General features: G+C 47.6%; 1 protein-coding gene across 2 annotated transcripts; it reads right to left on the bottom strand.

Annotated features, from left to right (window-relative positions):
- Nucleotides 1-212: 212 nt before the first annotated feature.
- STK25 (serine/threonine kinase 25) lies at nucleotides 213-20699 on the bottom strand. 2 transcript variants are annotated; one of them, XM_075099637.1, is made up of 12 exons: nucleotides 20575-20699; nucleotides 19699-19825; nucleotides 13155-13385; nucleotides 11919-11975; nucleotides 10877-10985; nucleotides 9478-9635; nucleotides 9022-9207; nucleotides 8660-8805; nucleotides 7677-7791; nucleotides 7326-7397; nucleotides 3888-4024; nucleotides 213-2252 (listed from the first exon to the last, which is right to left on the bottom strand). In XM_075099637.1, exons 2-12 carry the CDS (start codon nucleotides 19747-19749, stop codon nucleotides 2213-2215), a joined length of 1302 nt encoding a protein of 433 aa, XP_074955738.1. In that variant the 5' UTR covers nucleotides 19750-19825; nucleotides 20575-20699; the 3' UTR covers nucleotides 213-2212. The 2 variants fall into 2 exon arrangements, with proteins under 2 accessions (XP_074955738.1, XP_074955736.1); XM_075099635.1 differs by having other exon boundaries at nucleotides 20571-20655.
- Between the last annotated feature and the right edge of the window lie 388 nt (nucleotides 20700-21087).

The raw sequence follows: 21087 nt of genomic DNA, 5'->3' as shown, positions 1-21087 counted from the left end.
TGCACGTCCCCTCACACCAGTGTACGGCAGCAGAAAGGACTAATGTAATGTCCCTTTCACTGTATTACCTCCTTGCCCAAAAAGGCCTTAACTGGGTCTGTCCCACAGGTCACTGTTAGATCGACGTGAGGCAGGAAGACGCAGGGGAAGAAAGCAAAGAAAAGCAGCTTGAACAAATACCTTTTCCCTAATAATACAAAGTTACACCAGCCTCATTTGTTTTGTTACTTTATTGAAAGTGGCAGATCCCTTTCAATGTTTTTAAAAACTAAAACCATTGTTGCTTTGAATACTGGATGACGTTCGTGGGGATTGTTTTCTTTAAAAAGTTTACTCATTACACTGCAGTGTGTGTGAGTAATAATAATACAAGGTACCTTATTGACACGATTTGCTACCATCATGAACAGCAACTTTAAAAGCCGCAGGAGCCCTTCACCTGCCCTTCTGCTGGACTGCAGCCTCTGCCTTCCACCTCAGTAGGTTTTCTGTCTATACATTAACTCCTTCTCCCAAGAAAAAAACGGGTTTGTCCCATTCTTCGTAAATGCAGACGCTGAGATGGCTCTTGCCCCAGAGACACCACTCTGCAGCGGATCTCCAGCAAGACCAAACAGCAGCACCTCTTCTCTACCGGCCAAGTTCACGGTGTTTGCTGAGCCTGTATTTATCCGTCAGGGAGGGAGAGTAAAGGATAGTCATAAGCTAAAGTGAACACCGGGATGAGGGAACTTATGGTCCTTTTTAGCTTCTTTTAGCCCAGCCCTTACAATCTACAGGTCTGAATCAAAGTACCAAAAATCAAGCCTTGTTACTAACAAAGTGGCCTATCTTTAAAAAAAAAAAAATGCTGAACAGCTACAGCTTTTGTTCTCAGTGGCTTTAGAGTGAGCCACATCATTCACACATAACCACCCAGACAGAAAGATCTGGATATCCAAGGTCTTGCTGATGTAATAGGAATATCTTTACAATTAGAGAGCAGATCTCTAAACAAGCAGCTACCAGAAGTTATTTTCTTAAGTCTATTTTTCTAGATCTTTAAAGTACAGATTTAAGATTTGTGCATTTACCTGAATTAAAGATTTGCTTTATGAACTTGTATTACATGGAAAGCAAAGCTAGTTGGGGGTGGCTCTGCTGGAATACCACAAGCAGCCAATACAGCAGTAGATGCTTTAATTTCTCTGCTCAAAAACACCACCACAGCTTGTCAATGGGAGCTATCCTTCTGTAGAGGACAGGTTTCTTGCTTCAAGAGCTGCTATGCAATGTCGATCTGCCTTTTGAAGTGAAGCCCCATCACCACCTTTGGCCATTAAGTTCCCCCTGCCCCCTTTTTTTAATCCTTCTGCAAGGTTTGGGCACACACAGGTGTCTGCTCAGCCTAGAGACCAGGACTGCCAAACCTGCATATCTATCCCGTTGCTTCAGTTACAGGAAGCACCAGGGAAGGAAACCACCAGCTCCCAAACCAAGCGTAACCCCACTTTGCCTTCCACTCCCTGGAGACCCAAGGCAAGTTCTGCTGTTGCCTGAATTAGATGAACCAAGGCCTAATACAATATGATGTCCCAGAGCCAAAAAAAGTTGAGTCAGCAAACCCATCGTCCCGTGAAACAAGCAGCTGGGAAAGAGCAGTGGCTGATCAGCTCAGCTGCTGCTGTACTTGAAAGCTTTTCATTAGTAGTGTGTGAAGGAATTGAAGCAATCCTCCGGAACAACTGGAGAGCTCCTCTGACTTTCCCAGAGGATGTAATGTGTGGAGAGCTTCCAAACATACCTGCACTCACACATCAGTGCTCGCAAACACTTCTGTAGGGAGGGCAGGAGCCTAAACCTATCAGACTCGCCTTTGAAACATATCTCAATGGAAGAGAATCTCCCTCTTTTCCAGCAGCCAGGCATTTACCAATAACAAGCTGTGAATCAAACCAAGCCAAAATGGATACATCCATAGGGAAACAATTAAAAACTGCATTGATTACATTGTAAAAACAATTAGACCATCCCATCTCAGGTTCCGCAAAAGGTCTAAATTGTACTTGCATTGCAAATCCCACCCTGGGTTATCATGGAAACACGTGTAATGTGGAGGCTCTGAAATGTCCTGGAGTCCGTAACACAACGTTACATCCAACAGCAGATGGTGGTCTGGACTAAAGACGTAGTTCTTATGAAGCTGGAAAAACAGCAGCAGGGAATGTCAGTGTCAGCGGGCGGAGGTCAGGTGGTTCCGACTGTGTGAAAACCTGCAGGAAGGAATAATGGGTGGAACTGGTCACTACTGACCATTTCAAGCCCTCACCTGGAAGAGAGCCCACACACGCTGCACCAGCCAGCAGGCCTGCAGATGAAGAGTGAGTCTGGACGTGTTTGTCCCCACTCCTAATGCCGCTGCCAGTTTTCTAGATAAAGAAAACTTGAAGGAAAAAAAACAGCAATTTAACAAGAAGCCAAGGCGGCACTTTTTTCATGCCTTTAAAATTCAATTTTAGGCTAATAAGACATTTTGATCACTGGTGTTTTACAGTAAGAAACCAACCAGGGCCTCTGAGGTTTTGCAAACCTCTAAAAAATCCTCTGTAAGTCTTGCGCTTCATGCACCAATTCCAGGCTGACAGAAGTGCACGATACTGAAACAGCTGCCCTGCAGTCACTCACGCATATCTGCGAGTAGCTCCTGCTCAGCTAGAGGCTCAAGTTTTTGCAGGGATCACCAGGACACTTTCTGTGACCTCCGTAGGTCATCCAGAAGAGATCAGAGTGTTCTCCTTCTGGCTTTAAGGGATTATTAGATGAGAAATCTAAACAGACCCATAGCACTTTTGCTAGAAGGGTTGAATGAATTAGTAACAGAAGCCTTCAAGGATGGCCACTATTTTCAGTCCTTACTAAGGGTTTTCTTTGCTTGATGGCATCCAATGGATCCTTGAGCCACATGGCACTAACTATGCCAGATTAAACCCAGCAGAAATAAGTGCTTAGAAAGCCCAAGTTCAAGGGTGTAAAGACTGTAAAGCTCAGGTTGTATTTGCATTAGCAACCAGAGCACCGAATGGCTCCTTTGGTCATGCATAGAGCAAAATACTTCACTTCCAAGCTTCTGACCAGTGAGGGGCCAAATATTAAGTTTCTCAGCTAGTGAGGAAAGGGCAAGATTTAGGATGGCCAGCTGTGAAAGGGAGAAAACCCAAATTAATGTTAAATAAAGCCTGGCAAACCTGTGATTGGGATCTGACATTGTTACCTGCACTACATGGATGCAACTGAACTTGGTGTCAGTAGCAGAGGGAAGTTTGATGCAGCACCTGCTGAACAGCAAAGGACTTAATACTACCAGCCTATACTCCTTCACTGGTTTAATAAGTAATTAATTTCAGGAAAAATAGTTTCCTGCTACCCAAGCTGGGCAAGCAGAGTGACTGGCTGCACGTGGTGCTGTAAAGCACATTCCTTGCAATGAAACAGATAGTCACTATTCCAGAAAATCGATCCCGATGACGTTTTGTATAGTCCTTGATACCTGGGTAATGGGACCAGCAGGACGTCATATGTGTGTGTATGTACAAATACATATATATACACACATATATACATATATATATAAAATGCAAGATGAAGGTGAACGGCAGCGTATTTCTGTGCTCTACAACATTCACCTACACTACAGACACCTGTTCAGTGTGAGAAAGGACTGAGGCAGGAAGAACTGCTTCCACTAAATGGAAAGAAGTGACTTAGGGACTACTAGGCCAGCTGTCATCAGTATTCACTTTTCTGGTGTCTTGACTGCTCAGCACCAACCTTTACTATGACTGTGGAGTACGACAATGTTTCAGTTCAGTGCCAGCTCCACCCCAGCTCATACTCTAGAGAACACTCACCTTTGTACCCGCTCCACCATGTGTGCTATCAGTTTGTCAGAGATGCCTGGGCAGGACTCCTCAGCCAAGCTAAAGGCATTCTCCAGCTCCTCCATAGCTCCCACATTGCCTCCAGTCTGCTTGTGCTTATCTTTAAGCTGCAACCCAGAAACAGTGCGTTAGTTCCTTATCTCATTGCAGAAAGCACCACTCAAGCAGCGCAGTACAGACATTAAGACTCTTCCCCTTTTCCTATGACCCGAAAAGGGTGCAGGAGGGCACCCGCATTCTTAAAAACATAAAAAAGGGCTCTTTTTGTAGGTCAGGAAGATGAAAGTCCAATGTCTGGAGTTCAGACTTTCCTCCAGGTACTAACAGTGCTTGAAGTCCTTAACAAGCAGGCCCTGATGTACTGAGTGACCAGGAGGCTGAGGGAGACTACCGTCACGCTACAGATCCTGAGCCGCTTGGCCTCCAACACTCCTCCTCAAGAGTGAGCTTTCCCCAGGGGTCAGGGGAGTGAAGCCCACACACCACATGTGGCATCTGACCTGGATGAAAAGCCTCCGTTTGCACCTGTCATTGTTAGCATGCTTCCAACTAGACCTCAGCAGCCACAAGTCTACTTGGATGTGGTTCCAGTTGTTAATTTGAAATAGCCAAACCGCTGTCATTAAGGAATTCCTGACGGGACACCGATGCAGAGCCTGAAGGAGTCTGTGTTGGTGATCCGCCCAGACCCATCCCCTGCAGCATTTCCCTACTCTGTCACATGAGCAGCTCATGCGGCAGCCCCTTCCCTAGCATGCATCATTATGCAATGAGCTGAACAAAAATCAAAACCTTTTGTTGAACAAGCGACGTCTGCCAGCTAACCACTGTCCAGTTCAATTAAGCTCCTGTTAGGCTACACTCAATAAAGGGCTTTACATAGGCCTCGCAGTTCTTTGCCTGTAATTCTAGGATCTGCCTTTCCTGTTGTTGGAGCTCACCTTTTCTCCATGGTCCAGAAAGCAGGACAATGTGAATCCTAATCACTGGCTGGAGCAGTCCCAGTGCTCCAAGTCCCACACTGGAAATAAATGGTTCCGAGCCAAGAAGAGCTGCTGCCTCTTCAGCAGGGTAATTGCTGAAAGCCTCAGCCATGGGAGCAACTCACACATGCCTCTGCTCATTCAGAAGATGCAGGGGACATGGAGGACAACTCAATTACATATCACAGATACAGATTTCTTAGGCTAAAAATAATTGTGATGCTAAAGCCAGGGATTTGATGTCTACCTGATCAAGGACTGCCCGCCTCAGAGTGAAGTGAGACACCAGGTCTGTGTCTGTGTACCTGCAGGTAAGTTGCCAGTTTATCATCTGCCCTTGATGCCAAGTTACTGACCTTCCATTTGGCCAGCAGCCTGTGATGTGAGCAGTCTGTGCTATCCACTGCAGAAGAGCTTTCTGGAGGTTAGCAGGGGGTTAGAGAGCTCTACCCCACAAAGCCTTACGGGCTGGCTTTCGTTCACCACTTGGCCCTCTGCCCAGATACCGTACCTTTCCTCCCTGCCCCAGAAAGGACAGACAAGTGTCCAGATGTGCAGTTGCTGTTGCCCACATCTGTGTTGATGACCCCCCATGGGTCATTTTCAACACTAATATCCAATAATACACATGCAGGGAAGGCATATAAAAGATTATGAACAGCATCTCAGTAAGATTTCAATTCACAGAGCTCAGCTTCAGCCCTTTTATGGAAAGAGGTGATGAAAAGCCAGCAAGTCTAAGAGGCAGTAGTACAACAGCAAGAAGGAGAAAGTTTGCTGTTGGTAGGAAACTAAAACTGAAAAGAACAACTCATGCAACAAGCAGTGAAGCAGATTTCCTACTTGAAGAAAAGTTTTCTTCCAACCCCCTGCTACTGCACGCAGAAGCAAGGTTATTTCAGAGACTGCCCAGAACCTTCCCAGCACCTGATTTCAGTGAGTGGGATCAGCAGAGCCAGCAGGGAAGTCTAATCAAAGCGAAGGAGGATCAGCAAATCTGGGGAAAGGGAGTCAAACTAGCAAAAATGAAAGGCCCCAGAAGCCACTTCCCATCTGGAAGTGGTGCAGCAAGGTTGGTATGGAGAAGCAAGAAGATGCACTCATTGGTATGGAGAACTCATAGCTCTGAGCACCCTCTCCCCCAGAAGGCTCCTCAACAGAAAGGACTGAGAACCAGATGTCAGTGATTATGCTGCAGGAGCAAACTGCCTGCATCAGAATTTATTTCACAAGTCTAGGCCTACAAGACCCAGACCTTCTACCTCATGCTCTGGGCCCCTGGAAGCCAAGCCCAGTGGAATACAGAAGAGGCCAGTTAGCGAAACTCTTAACTTCCAGAGCAGTGCTGTCTCAAGAGTACTGCATGCCTGCTTTTCAGAATTACCTCTGCTTCCTGCCCTGCAGCAAACCCTCTTTCCACAGAGCACTAGACCTGAGAAAAGAGATTTAAGTCCAGAGAGTATTCCCTGAAAAACAGCGCTCTACTGGGCCACCCCTGGAACACCATCAGGACCCAGAAGACAGCAAGTCGTCAGGACCAGAGAAAGGGTCTCTGTGACCCAGCACCCCAAGGACAGAACCCTGACATGCAGCATCTGTGTAAGCAACTTCTACCAAAACAGAACCTCCTTTACTATGCTTCTGCTGGAAACTGCAACAGAAGCCAGTAGCTCCCTTATGATTATCATCCTCTCTTCCTCCCGTAAAACATCACCCAGCTGGAGAGACAATTCAACTCTCTGCTGATACAGACACTATCCCATCATCAATGGCAGCTTCTACTTCAACTCTACATCCCCACCCAGAACACAAGACAGGGAAACAGGGTGGATTTTCCAAACCCATTTTCTCTGCCTACCTTCCACAGGCTGGACAGTAGATAACTCCTTAGCCTTGGTGTGCTAGCAATAGCAGGCATCTATACATGAAGAAGATGGCCTAGTAATTGGCAAAGCCAAATCCTGCTCTAATCCACCCACATTCCCTTCAGCAATGCTGCTGTGGGCAGCAGCATACAGCATAAGGGCAGGGAAGATGCAGAGACAGGCAAGCTCAAATACCTGCCTGCCCTAGCAGGAGCTGCACTTCAGCTACAGAGGGCGGGAACATCAGAGTCCAGGGTTGCCTAGGCATCAGCAAGCCTAAGACACAGATAAGAAACAGGTACTCCTCGATCTTATCCTCACCTGAAGACACCACGGTAATAGGATGCTTCCAGAAATACAAGAGTATTGGAGACAACACTCCAGAGACATACTCGCTTTCCTAACACCCTGTACACACCTCTGAACAGAGGCACAAATGCTTCAGAGTCCCTTAATCCTGGTAGGTACTTCACCCCACCTCCTTTCCCCAAATCCTTCTCATCCATGCCAGGTATCTCTTTGTCCCCAACCACCACAGGCATCAAGAAGGTTCTACTCACCTCCCCAAAGACTGGGTGAACGAGCGTGGAGAGACACTGTGACCGTGGCTGCCTCTTGATGGGCTCAGTAGGCTAGAAAGCAACATGAAAAGAAGTCAGAACAGAGGCAAAGGCTCCCTGAGCACACAAACTACTAAGCCTTTGGTAAATTCCCAGCACCTTGACAGCAGTCCCCTCACCAGGTCTCAGGAAAGCCACAGACTGCAGTACCCTCACAGCGTGCAAGAGGCAACTCTGGGGCGCTAGCCCTTGACACCAGACTGAAGTCAATTTTAGAACACGGCTTTCTCAAGACCCTCAAACGTTTGTGTGAGTTCAGTCCACTTCTGAAGGAACAGATGGCAAACAGACCTTCTGCGAACCATGAAGAGCCATTCCTTTGTGCAGCTTGCTCAAGGAGTTGGGGCGAATAGTTGGTGGGAACGTCCAGATGGGACCTTGATCTCCATCCTCTGTGTCTCCATCACTGTACATGAAAAGGAGGAGGTCAAGACAAAGCCTCAGCTCTGTACACTGGGTGTTTTACCCACACATTACCATAGTCACATGCTCTCCCCCACCATATGCAGTGTCACATCACTGCAGGGCTTCAGGCATTTCCCTATCCCAGAAAAAAATCCTAAAGAGAAACCACCTCAGTCTCTACAGCCCCTATACAGTACCACAGAGATCCGAGCCACGGACTACATCATGTTGCCGAATCACCACGACCACCTTTCTGCTCTAGCCAGCTTGAAGACAGTTTCAAGTACTAGTTACATTTAGGAGAATTTCAAGACAAGCTGAGCTCAGGGTTTGAGGGGCCAGGCTTAGGTTTGCAAGCCAGCCTCCCAGAGTCATTGGGAGTCACTACCACTACATGTGAAGAGAATCTCTGCGACACCAGCCTGGCAGCACAGCGCCCTTTTCTCACCCAAGGCTCATTAACCTCCACATCAGTAGCAAATCTCTCTACCCATGAATATACAAACACACATACACAGCTGCTGCCATAGTTACTAAAGCATGCAGCTCTTTAAAAGGTGATGTATTTAACTGAATGTGCATGAAATATAGGCAACAAGAGCCTTGTTTTATTTGTAATGCTCATGCTAGATGTTGCTTGTTAGTACTTCTGATTCCTTATGCTCAGCAAAGAGGCTCCACAGGTTACAGTAACAGCCTGTTTCTTCAGGTGGCAGTCACCTGCTCCCAGACAGATGCCCACAGGTCTCCCTGAGCTACCATAAGATCTCTGACCCAGGTGGGGAAAAGGACATGAGCTACTTGCAGTAGGCTACCCTGGGGCATGAGGGTATAGCAGGGGCACCCTTTCATGGAGAACATGTACATACATATCAGAATCGCCAGAACTGGAATCTTCTCCATGGCCTTCTGACTTCCAGCGCTTGAATCGATCTATCAGCTCCATTAGGAATGAGGTCTTCTTGGTGTAGCGTGTGATGAACTTGTGCTTTAGCAACTCTTTAGCTGTCGGCCTCTGGAGCAAATAAGGAAAGCATGCTACATCTAACCACCTCGGTACACTAAATGTGCAAGTGCACTGACTTCAGTTCTTGCCAGGCTTGCCCATCCATTCTGCAAGCTCAGTGCTTCCTTCTCTCTAGGAGCCTTGCACCAAAAGGTCTTTCTGCTAAATAAATCTTTGACCTCTGCAATGCATTACCCAAATTCACAGATGGACAGCAATACTCACAAATCTAGGATCCTTATTGAGGCAGGCTTCCACAAACTCCTTGAAGGGTTTGCTGTGGTGACCCTCAAGTGTTGGAGGGTTATTTTTGGGGATCAGAAAAAGAACCCTCATAGGATGCAAGTCAGAATTTGGAGGCTCTCCCTTTGCTAGTTCAATGGCTGTAATTCCAAGAGACCAGATGTCTGCCTGAAAGACAAGCAAGAACAGTGAGAGCACAGAACACCAAGGAGCAATTCTCTAACATGGAAGCAGGCAACTTTAGCACAGCTAAAGGGCTGATCACATAAAATCAGATAGGGCGTTTCATGTCTAACAGAAACTCCTCCAACAGACCCTGAACTGTAACGGGAAAGTATCATTCTTGCATCAAACAGCACTTCCAATCCCTATATTAACCCTAGCGCCATCTCATATGTAGTAGCACCAGTTAGCATCCCCCTCCTGCTCCCAGCTCACCTTGAAATCATAAGCAGACTGTTTGATAACCTCTGGTGCCATCCAGAATGGAGTCCCAACAAAGGTGTTTCTCTTGATTTGTGTGTCTGTCAACTGTCCAGCCACTCCAAAGTCAGCCAGTTTCACATCTCCTTGTTCCGAAAGTAGCACATTGGCAGCTGTTCACACAAATAAGCGTTAAGTCCACTGGTTTCTGAATCATCTCCAGCCCACACAGAACTGAATACTGAGAACAGACATCCTGCGGCATCCTCCTTTGCCCCAGTGAAAACTCTCAGCTCAGATTTCCAGCACATTCTCATGCTCTGACCTCTGCTGGGTAACATGGAACAAGTTCATACACTTGGCTGGATCAGAAGGGGAATATTTCTAGGGTAGTAGCAATGAGTAGATGTGAAGGGCCACACAATCAACTAGATGTGATTCCTGGCCACACAAAGGGAAGAGGGCAACATGGCCCAAGATACCTCAAAAGGTCTTGATTTGTTTTCAGAGCAGCATTCAGCACAGGTTAGATAGCAGATCCTTCTAAAGAGCTCACAAGGTCTGATCTTGTACTGCTTCCCACTCACTCAGCTTAAGACAGTGGCATTGCTGAGGTTTTGGGATGTTTAGGTTTTGGGGTTTTTTCAGGACTTTTCATTCTGAGAGATACCCTGCCTACCAACTTTCAGCATTTCTCCAGCATGCTGGCAGTCCTGCATGGCCTGCAGCACCAGAAACCTGTAGTCTCACATGGAATGGAACCTTTTCTACACATCTCCCTACATGAAGTTTCTCTGCTCTGCTTGTTCACATCCCCTCCTGCAGAGAGGGTCAGGGCAGTTGGCATCCAACACTGGCCATGTCTCCACAGTGCTACCCTCCCACCCTCCTGCTGTCCTTTGATGCTCTGTGCTCAGTGTCAGACTGCTCTGTGAGAGGCAGGTCTCCCTACACTGCATATGGCCAATGACTACAAAAATCAGTAACAGGATAAGCTGACACAAGCTGCCCTGATTTTCTAGGGCTGTGAACCCTGCCTGAGGACAGTTCACCTTCACAATAAATTATAACCACAATAACCAGCATACACAGGCCATGGTGTCCAGCAGTAAAGCAAATGTCCAGACATAAGAGTCAGCTAAAATTTGAGCATGCCTTTCATCACTTTAGCCCCCTGCCTGTCCAAACAACAAATGCCAGAGTGACAGATCCTTACTGTTACTCTAAACCCTAAAGACATGAAAAACATTAACTGCAATAAAATGATAAGCATCAGATTCACAAACAAGCAACCCAACAGGAAAAGCAGCACTAAGAGTCTTCGAAACTTCTCAGTTTATTGCTGTATAATACTTCTGAATCTTAAGTTAGTAACATCCCTTACAAGAAAGAGGGCTGAGCTATCCACTCTTACCTTTGATGTCCCTGTGGATCTTCCTCTCAGAGTGTAGATAATCCAAACCCTTTAGGATTTCTCTCAGGATAGTAGCTATGTAAGTCTCCTCCAGCGGTCCCGGCTTCAGCTGATAAAGGGCAGAAAGACGACTTAAAGGAGGGTGACTGATGACTGATTTTCCAGCCCCTCGGTTCCTTGGAAACCTTGGCCAAGCAGATCCCATTCAGTGGGAAGCACCTACTGCCCGCCTGGTGTGCACTCTGCAAGCAGAATGCTTGACTTTGCACCTGGCAACATTAAATGGAAAATCTCGGGGGGGTTTCTGTTAGCCTATTAAGAACTTCCCAGACAAACAGCAGGATGCTCATCTCTGACTTTGGCCTGGAAATACAGTGGTGAACAGAACACGTTTATCCTCTTCAAGTCTCTCTGCTAGCATGCAAGAACTGAATTTTAGCCACTGCAGGAGCCCAGAGACAACTTCCACCCTCTGGCTGTGGAGTACTGTATCAAAGCTCTTCTCCTTTCAATCAGTTCTCTAAACAAATCCTGCCTTCTCAGTGCAATAATTGAGGTTCTGACACTAAGACGTCTTCTGCTGATGACCGTTCCCCCCTCACCCTTCCTCCAAGTCAGAGCAGGCTCAGGAGTTTTCACTACATGACCTTAGTTACTGCTCTGGAAAAACAGGCTTTATTGTCCTAAAGAGAAAAGCAAAATCCTGTGACAGAATACAGCACAGCAAAACTTTGCCCATGTGTTAATCCTGCATTTGTATTCCCTCAAAGCCTGGGGTAACTTCTTAAATGTAATTTTTATTATCAAACACCTGGTGAGATGCACGCCAGACAACAATGCTTTGACAGCTGAGCTCCATGCAAATGTTTCCTCTGACCTAGCATATGCATAACCAGCACATCTGTCCTGCACTGCCTACTCTTCAGGCACAGGGCTGTCAAGAAGATGGTATGTGGCAAGTCGAGTGTCTGGCTTTCAGGCACTTCACAAACCAAGGCTCCAGCCAACGTTTTTCATGGTGCAGAGCTTACTGCACACTTACCAAATCCAGCGCTGAACCTCCTCCTAGGTACTCCATGATTATCCACAGCTTAGTGCCCTGCAAGCAAAGAGCACAAATCAAGAGCAAAGACAATAATAAAAGCAGGCAGAAAAGTGAAACTCCCCAGAGGCAGCAAGACACATGAGTAGTCCTGTGCACAACCCAAGAGATACTGCACACCACAGCTCTCAGATGCTCGAGGGAGCTCAGAGCTCCCTCTTTCCTGCTGACACAGCAATACAGCAGTGGACCTGCCCCCAGTACATTTCTTTCTCTCAGTCTGCGGTTTTACCTGAGCAAGCTTAGGGCCCCTACAGGCACCAGACTACACAGCCCACAGAGATATGTATATTCCCACGTTGGAGTCATTTAACATCACTCCAACAGATCTAGTGCATCTCCTTCTTGACAATGACAGGGGAGCTTTGCAGCCTTTGGTCTTATTAACAGGACTGCCAGCTTGAAGGGTACGATCAGCAAGACACTCTTGCTCCTCAAGAGAAGAGATTTCCAGACTGACGTTCACAGAGTCCTGCTAGGGGATAAGCAGCAGATCCATGAAACCACAGCTTGCTTGATGTTTTCAGTAGAAGGCTAGGAAAATGCATTATGGCCTTTGAAAAATATGGAAGGAATGATCAGGATCCAAAGAGCTCAAGAACTGTTTTTGCTGCAGACCCATTGTTACATACATCTCCAGCAGCCAGCATGCAGAGGCCGCTTCTGGTCATGACTACTAGCAGCTTCCATTGAGGACTCCTCAACTTGTTCTCAATGGAAGCGGTATCAACACTCCTGTGAAGACTCATGTTGTTTTCATAATTTCTGATGAAATGATGATCACAAGGTCACAAAAACTCCCCTTCTTTCCAGGGCTTTATGCTTTATGCCCTCAGTGGTACTACCTTAAAACTGTGGCATTTTGGAAAACTTCCTTTCAAGAATGGTCAAACCAGGGAGAGGTCAGCCTCTTCAATGAATAATTTTCTCTCCAGTGAAGTGCCCTTCTCTTGGGACCACGCTGTACCAGGCACCTCATTTCCACATGCTTTACAAGTGTCTTAAAGCCCAGCTTCCTATTAAAGACCACATAAATGCAATGAGCAGAGCCACTGCTGTTCCTGCTGCCACGATGACACTCACAGTGCTGTATGCCACCATCAGCTGCAGCACCCACAGAGATGCCCGCCCCATTCCCAAACTGCTGGCAAGAGAATTGCCATGGCTTTGTCCTACCTTCAAGTAGGAGCCATAGTACCGGGTGATGTAGGGACTATCACACTGGCTGAGCACAGTGATCTCCTGCTGAATGTCCTCAATTTCATCCTCAGCCTCCTCCAGATCAATGATCTTGATTGCAACCACCTCCTTGGTGCGGTTGTCGATCCCTTTATATACTTCACCAAATGATCCTTTGCCAATCCGCTCCAGTTTGGTGAACAGCTCCTCAGGATCCACCCTGGAGTGCTAAACCAGAAACCAGAGATGGGAAAAGTCGATGAAGTCCCAGGGCAGCCTGCAGCACGCCATGCCTACTCAGACAGCTCATCTCCCTGCTTATGCATCTACCATGTTTTTTAATTCACCCAGCACGCATGTATCCTAAAAGGTCTCCACATGCTGAGAAATTTAACACAGAACATATCCAAGAAGAGAAAAACTGAAGAAGCCTTTTACACGGGCCTTCTGCCCCTGCAGCCTGTAGTGGGAGAGGAAGGGGAGAGAAGCCCAGAAGGAGAATGTCAGCACATATCTCTAAGGAGCGTCAGCTGCTTTGGGACACGACTGTTCTATTGCAGGCGCCGAACTGGTGCCAAAGCAACTCCATGAGCAAGCACTTGTTCACACTTGAATAATAAGGCAGGCAAGGTGTACCAGAACCAGCCTTCTTCTGAAGATTCAGATGAGAAAATGGGCAGAAGCATGAGGCTGTAGGAAGTTCACAAGGATGTTTCCCCAGTCTGCCTTCCTGCATTCAAAGATTGGAATTATTTGAAAGGTTTGTGCCCTTCCCTACTTGTTTGGAGAGTGAAATAGTCCAGTAATATAAATACCAGTTCACATTAGCGGTCATCTCTGCAGCAGCCTGATTTCCAGGCAGCACCCAGCTCAGCTCTCTTCATAGCAGAGGGAGCCTCACACCTTTTGGAAGGTCAGCTGCAAGGAGGCCAGACACCTGCCCATCCCAGAGGAGACAGGAGAGCTGAACGGACACTCCATCTGCAGACCTGCTTTTCTGGAACAGCCTCTCCTCTGGCTGGCAAGCCCAGATGCAAAAGCAAATAGCATTTCCCTCATTAGATAAGCACATGAACTGGGAAGCTAGTAACACCATCATCAGAGAAATACTGACTCTTTAACAGCAGCTTTGAAGTTAACTCTTTTTTAAGATGAGTATGGACGAGAAAGGGAAGAAATCAGAATAGTTTTCTGATGTTATTTCATTCTACCCAGCTGCAGACAAGGAGGTCCTGCTCTGCTTCATGCTACTGAAAGGCTCTTTGTGATTAGTTTTTCTGCCTTTTTAAAAAATAAGTCTAATTAAAAAAAAATAATCTGGAAAGTATGGCCTGAACTACAGGAAGCAGCCAAACCATTACAGTGAGTTTGCCACACCCAGACCATCTCAGTCTCACCTCCAACATATCACCGTTGCTCCCTTGCAAGGGCCTTGAACTGGCAGAGATTTTATCTGAGAACAGGGCAGCTGCATTCTTCCATCTAACACCAGGTTCTAGCAGCAGGCCATCACTGAGCAGCCCTAGGTGCTGCTTAATGATTAAGCCAGCCAGTCATTGCACGTTGTTTGCCTTCTGGGCCCAGTGCATCGCTATATGGAGTAAGCCAGGCCCAGAGTGAGCTTTACAGTCAGCTCACTCAACAGGATTTCCATGTGCATTCCAGTCCAAGATACAGAAGGATAACCAAATATCCTTGTGCATCCATGGCAACACCCGAACAGGCTGTACTTTGAACAAATGCACTCGAAACAGACTGAAAGTGATATGCAGAGATGAAAGGAACTGGAGATACATAAGAGGGACTGGAGAAAGGGAGGCAGGGGACAGGAGGAGGATTTGAGCTTGAGAAGTGCCAGGAGACAACATGAGAATGATGACTGCAGCACAGGGAGAACAGTCTGGCTAGTCCAGGTTCACAAGAGGCCAGGAGCAGTTTCCACCTTGACCAACTTACAGGAAGAGGCAGCAAGGCGGCCCAGATGTTACCCTGCACAGTCACTCACTGCACCATAAAAATGCCGTTCACCACATCAGCCACTCCACACATCAGGGAGAAGGGAGAGAAAGAGGATCATCTCTTAGAAGCACCTGGCTCAGCTGGTAAAGGAAACACTATCCATATGAATCCCACAGGGAAGCAACCCTGCAAGGAAACCTTCCTACCCTCCCACGGAAGTAATTTTTCCATGAGAAAAGAAATGGCAAGGTGCAAGTTACTGCTCCCCTCCTTAGCCTGGCATGACACATTGAAGAATCAGGGCTGATTCTTCAAGAATAGGACATTAAACATAAGAGCACTGGCTACTGCAAGCAGCTTTTGGGACAACCACCATTTTATGTATCAGGCTCTATAATCAGAGACAGCTTTGTAAACAAGCTTCTATACTTCGATGTCAGTTTATCCTGTTTTCTGTTGAACAAAGCAGTTCAGGTAGGGGTGATGAAGGAGACAAACCTTCGTGACAAGCGCATGGAAACTTTGCCCAGGGGACTCAGGAAAATAATACAATTCTGATGAGCAGAAGAGACAGGCCTACCACATTAGGCCGGACCAGGAAATTTTGTTTGTAGGTACTGGATTTACTTTCCCAGTACCTGTCACTTCAAAACTGACCTGGAAATGCTTCAGAGCTCTCAGGTGACAGGGCAAGAGTATGACTCTATAGAGGCCCTGAGGACATGCATCCCTTGACAGAGTTGCCAAAATCACACAAGTCATATCCAGCAACAGCCAGAACCTAGTGAGCGAGTATGGGGCAAAGTGGTAGGGAGTCATTCCAGCCATAGTTACAGTCTCTTGGACGCCTGCTGCAGAACAGAGTCTGCTAATGGATTTCTTCACTTTCTGTAAACATGGAGGAAGAAATAGGCACGTCCCCGATTCAAGCAGGCCAATGCCTGCCCAGTGGAACACCTTGTGAACTGCCATTGTGGACACCACAGAAGACATTGCCAGATGGCATTTTCATGGAAGCAATTCTGAATTCCTGTGACAAAATAAGACAGATAAAATCATGCTAACCTGCAAGACACGTGCTCAGAACCTCTGTTCCATTAAAAAAGTTCCTATTGGAACTACCACATGGTAACTCACAGCTGATGAGCAAATGTCAGGTTGATGAGCATACAAGCCTTGCCAGACAGCTGAACAAATGCAGTTATACCAAGAACGGAGAGCTATGCAAGTGCACCACTCCATCAGAAGACAAGCACATTGCTGCACTCAGGGGGCCCAAGGAGGGAAGAGCAGGGGAGAACATATTCTGTGTAGCCTGACTCTCCTTTACCCCAATAATTTGCACCTGCAGACCACGGCAATGAGGGGCATAACAAGCAGGATCTTTCCCTTTTCTAAATATTAAATGATCTCAGCACCAGTCTTGTCAGAGAACCACCCTGGCTGCAAATCCATGTTCTGGGGCTGAACAGCTACAAACACACCTGAAAAATTTCATTACTAGAAAGGAACAGAATCCAGATGAAATGCTTTACGCCTACGTAAATGAGCACAGATAACCCAAAGAAGCTTATTACACCTTCAACTTTGCAACTGCTCACCAGGTTGGGATCTTTCAATTTTCTTCCACATTCACAGAATCCACCAGGGATGCAAAATGGAGCTCAAGGCCAGAGTCTGAAGAGTTAGCTGACCAGCTGCTGCTCCTTGTTCCACTACAACATGTAAAGCCTTTAAGGGACTGTCACTTCATTGTACCTTTTTGCTTGACTGAATGTCAATTATACAGCAGTTCCAGAGCAAAAAGCCTCATGCTGTTTCTCCCCACTGAGAGCAGTGAGACACTAGAGATGGCTCAGTCAGGCATGAACAGGCTTTGGGGGAGAGCACAAAAAGCACTATCTTAGTTGTACGTGCAGGATGGGGAAGGAATTAGTTTGAGAGGGATGAGGACAATCTACTAGTGATGTGCTCCACTTGTGCCCTCCAGGATCTAATCTCACAGCACAGGAAAGAAGGATGATCTGTCATGACTGGGGTGGAAGTGTTTGCCATCATGACTGATGATGCCATGTTTTAAAACAGAGTGACTCACTGCAGACACCAGGAATTAAGAATTCCAGTGTGTTATGACACACGCCTGACAGTAACACCAGCTGCTTCGAGGGGAAAGAATGGGTTTGGCAGCTTTGCCACCTCCAGGTGCAGAGAATTCCTTAGCCTTTCAGAGGAGACTAGAGAAGAAGGGTAAATATCTACCCTCATTTCAAAGCTACTACCTGGAAAGATAAGCTGCATATTGGGAACAGAAGCAAATACTCTTTGAAACAGCTCAAGGTCTTCCTCTGGGCTGTGTCCGTCTGGAACTCACTCTCAAGAGTCATATTCAGCATTGTGAGCAAGAGTCACACCTGCATCTGCTTCATGAACCACTGAGAGGTGCTTAAACCCTTTCAGAAGTGGGAGTTCTTGGTTAGAATTGCTGTTCTGTATGGGAGAAGTCTGTAACAGAAGATTGCCAAGGCCACAATACTTTAAGAGCTGAAGCTGACCAGGAGTTTGGCATCCTCCAAATTTTTATATGGAACTACAGCATCCTTTAGTGTTACTTCTGACTAGAGCGCTTTCCAACCAGCCAAACAAACACCATTTTCATTTGCCAAACACAGTGGAAGGAAGAAGTTGGTTTTAATAAATCTCAGCTACTGACCTTCTTTCCTTCATTGCCTCCTCTCCTCCCCAACTTCCCATCCAGCATTACCCACGCTCTACGCTACGCACTAACCTCAGGGCCACCATCAGAGATGTCTGCAGCAGGCACTACATTCTCTTTGGGCCAACCAGCTTTGCATCTGGAAACAGTTGAAAGCTTCCCTGTCTATATGAAACCTGTGCACAGCTCTTTTCAACTGCTAAACCTGAGACCATTCTGAACTTCTGGAATATAGACAAGAGGGAAGTTCGTGTTCAACACTTTGAAAAATACAAATTTGTCTGAGACTCCTAACTTGCTTCATAGATAGTACTCTTTTGCTTCAAGGGAGTGAAGCATTACTTAGCCAGAGAACTTGAGCAACTTCTTCAAGGTCACATAAGGAACAACAAAACTAGAAACAGAGCTCAGATCAGAGCTTTACACACTGTGACGCAAATACACCATCTAGCAGATAGAGCTCCCAACAAAGACCAGAGGCACACTGTGCTGTATGTACATAGCAAAGGGCAGCCAAGAAAAGAGAGAGAGCCAACTAGCTGAGGCATGGAAATGGAAGCAAAGAGGTAAAGCGGCCTGGGGATCTGCCAAAAGTAACCCTGCGTATCAGAAACAGAAGTGGGAATCAAAGACAAGTCAAGCCTCTGACACACCTCAAATTTCACAGTACCTCCCACCGCTCACGAAACTTTAGTGGGCAGGTTAGCTCCTACTGCCCTTCCAGCAAGCCTCAGTTACATAGATTATGAAGTCCCATCAAGGATTTCTGAAGAGACCAAAGGAATGGACAGCACAGACTGGTTCCCTATTCCAGGACCAGACAGAGAGTCATGGGATGACAGAATCTGAGAATGTCTTACATTTGCATAATACCTTCAGAGATGTGACTACTGGAACTCTGATAAGCTGCATTAGTGAATGTTATGTACAAATAAGCTTCAGAGCAACCTCCTCTGTAGCTACAGAGCTCAGCTCTCAGCCTTAACCAGACAGTATCCTTTCCTATTCCCTTCAATCCTCTCCCTGTACTATGACTCACTCAGGAACTATATTTGCATTTAATTTCATACACACTTTGGGGAAACCGTTTATGTGAAAGACAGCATGCAAACTAAGATGCAATGCAAATCAGTTTTAAATCAGAAAAAGGCTTGGAGAAAGCATCATCTCAAACCACTAAAGCTTTTAGTATTATATTATTTATTGTATATAAGTACAAAATTCTCACAAAACATGGTTTAACAAGACCTACATTCAGTATTGACTTCTGCCAATAATCAAACACACCACACAACCAAATTCAGAAGAAAGAAGATTCAAGCCAGTACTATTAATGTGGTTTAGCTTTTAGTCCCAAATCATGACATCATCCTTCCACATTCCTCTTACGAAAAAGTCATCACAACAACAGGATTTAGCCACATCCACTGAGGCTGGTATCTCTCTCAGAACAGTTAAACGTTCAGTATCAAATATCTCTCTCTTATGCATTACGGTTACAAGCACTGTTTTTCTCAGGCTACAGTTAGGAACACTTCAGAAAGGGATGTCTGGCACAGCCTGCACACACAGCTTTTCTGTTCCCATTTCTAGACTCGTACTCCCAAAAATACTCAGAGCGCCAATGAGTCCTGTCTCCCAGGAAGTTAACCTCAGAGAAAGCCACCGTACTGGGTGAAGAATTCCCCTTCTATATGGCTGGCAACCTAACTCTGTCGGCCCAACACCACTGTGGACTAAAACACAAATCAATTGGCTAACAGGAGTAAGCTGAGATGCGTACAAGAGAGAGATAAAGAGTGATTTTCTGGGGGCATTATGTTTGTTCTAGATACAGGAGTTCAAAACAAAATTTTAATTGCTGCTTACCTGGCTGGCAAATTCTCTCAAGTGAGCCATGCCTAAAGGATGGTCAGACATCTGCTTCTGCAAAATCAGGGAGGGTTGGGATGTTGTAGCACAGCAGGAAAGCGATGCTTTCTCATCCACTGGTCAGCTGCAACAAGCAAGAACACAACAGCTCTAACTTGAAGTTCTCGAAGCCTGGCTCATTCTCCAAGAGCTACCTTCATCCTTTTCTCCTTGAACCTACCAGCCGATTCTAAGCATGCCAGCCCCTCCTTGCAAACCCCATTTCTCAACTCCTTGCAGACATACCTTCCAGATAGATCTGTCAAGGAACCTCACTTCAATGATATACGCTGACAAAGCCTTGGGCAGCATTTTCCCCATCATCACCCCAGCGTGCTCCCCAGTATTAGAGTTGCCCCTATAGCACTATCCCCTCGCCGCCACCCCCAACATCTTCTCCCCAGCACAGCCCACAGCGTTATCCTCAGACATCCCTTTCCTCCCACTCCTCCCCAGTAATCCTCTCACCGAGGATACCCTCTGCTCCTATTCTCCCCAGTACACCCACTTGCAAGGCTCAGCTCCCCATTGCACCTCTTCCCCCTCAGGGAACCCCAACCCTACACCGCCCCTGGGCACTCCCCGACCAGTGTTCCCCACTTCTGCCCCCAGATCCCCTCCGCCCTGGCAACGGAAGACCCCCAACCCAGCACGACCCCTCAAACCCAGCCCAGGCCCCCCCAGCCCTCTCCGGGGTCCCCAGGCTCACCGCTCCCCTGTCACGGTGGGCCCACGGCCTCCCCCCCGCTCCCGGTACCTCAGGGATCCCTCACCCCCTCACACTCCTCCCCCTGCCCTGGAGGCCCTCCCGGCCCCGGGCGCCGCCACACCTACAGCCAACACTCCCCGCACGAAGGGCAGCACGGTGCCATGCCAGGCCCTAGCACACGGAGCCGCCGCCGCCGCCGCCGCCGCCGCCGCCACTGTGGGCCGTCCCGGGATACCGAGCTCCGGTGGGCGGAGGGAGCAGGGTGGGGAGGGAGGGCCGGGCCGGTCGCAACAACACGGCGGAGGCGGGGCGAGGGAGGCCGCGCCGCGCTGCATGCCGGGAGGTGTAGTTCCGGCCCGGAGCTGGCGGGCGGGGGGCGCGCCTCCGGGGACTACAGGGCCCGGCAGGCGGCGGGCGGAGGCGCGGGGGCGGGGAGGGCGGGGCTCAGGCGCGGGGTCTGCTGGGACGGAGAGTCCGGCTGCGCGGGGGGCGAGGACTACACGTCCCAGCGGCCCCCGTGGCGCCGGCGAGGCGGGGTTGCCCCGGGCTGGGCCTTGCCGGCGGGGCGGGGAGAACCTCGTCGTTCTTGGGCGGGGCCACTCGGAGCTTTCCCTTTGTCTTCCTGGCCCCGCTGCCTG

Source organism: Phalacrocorax aristotelis, chromosome 7, assembly GCF_949628215.1.
Source record: "Phalacrocorax aristotelis chromosome 7, bGulAri2.1, whole genome shotgun sequence".
NCBI classification, from domain to species: Eukaryota; Metazoa; Chordata; class Aves; order Suliformes; family Phalacrocoracidae; genus Phalacrocorax; species Phalacrocorax aristotelis.
This window is presented reverse-complemented; position numbering and strand designations above follow the sequence as displayed.

Excerpts from the sequence above, each read along its gene's own strand:
- STK25 (XM_075099637.1), bottom strand. The coding sequence starts at position 19,749 with ATGTCTGACCATCCTTTAGGCATGGCTCACTTGAGAGAATTTGCCAGC. Across the intron at positions 10,986-11,918 it reads GAGGTTCAGCGCTGGATTTG|CTGAAGCCGGGACCGCTGGA; the intron begins GTAAGTGTGCAG and ends GCCCTTTATCAG. Across the intron at positions 9,636-10,876 it reads GATCCACAGGGACATCAAAG|CTGCCAATGTGCTACTTTCG; the intron begins GTAAGAGTGGAT and ends TTGTGTGAACAG.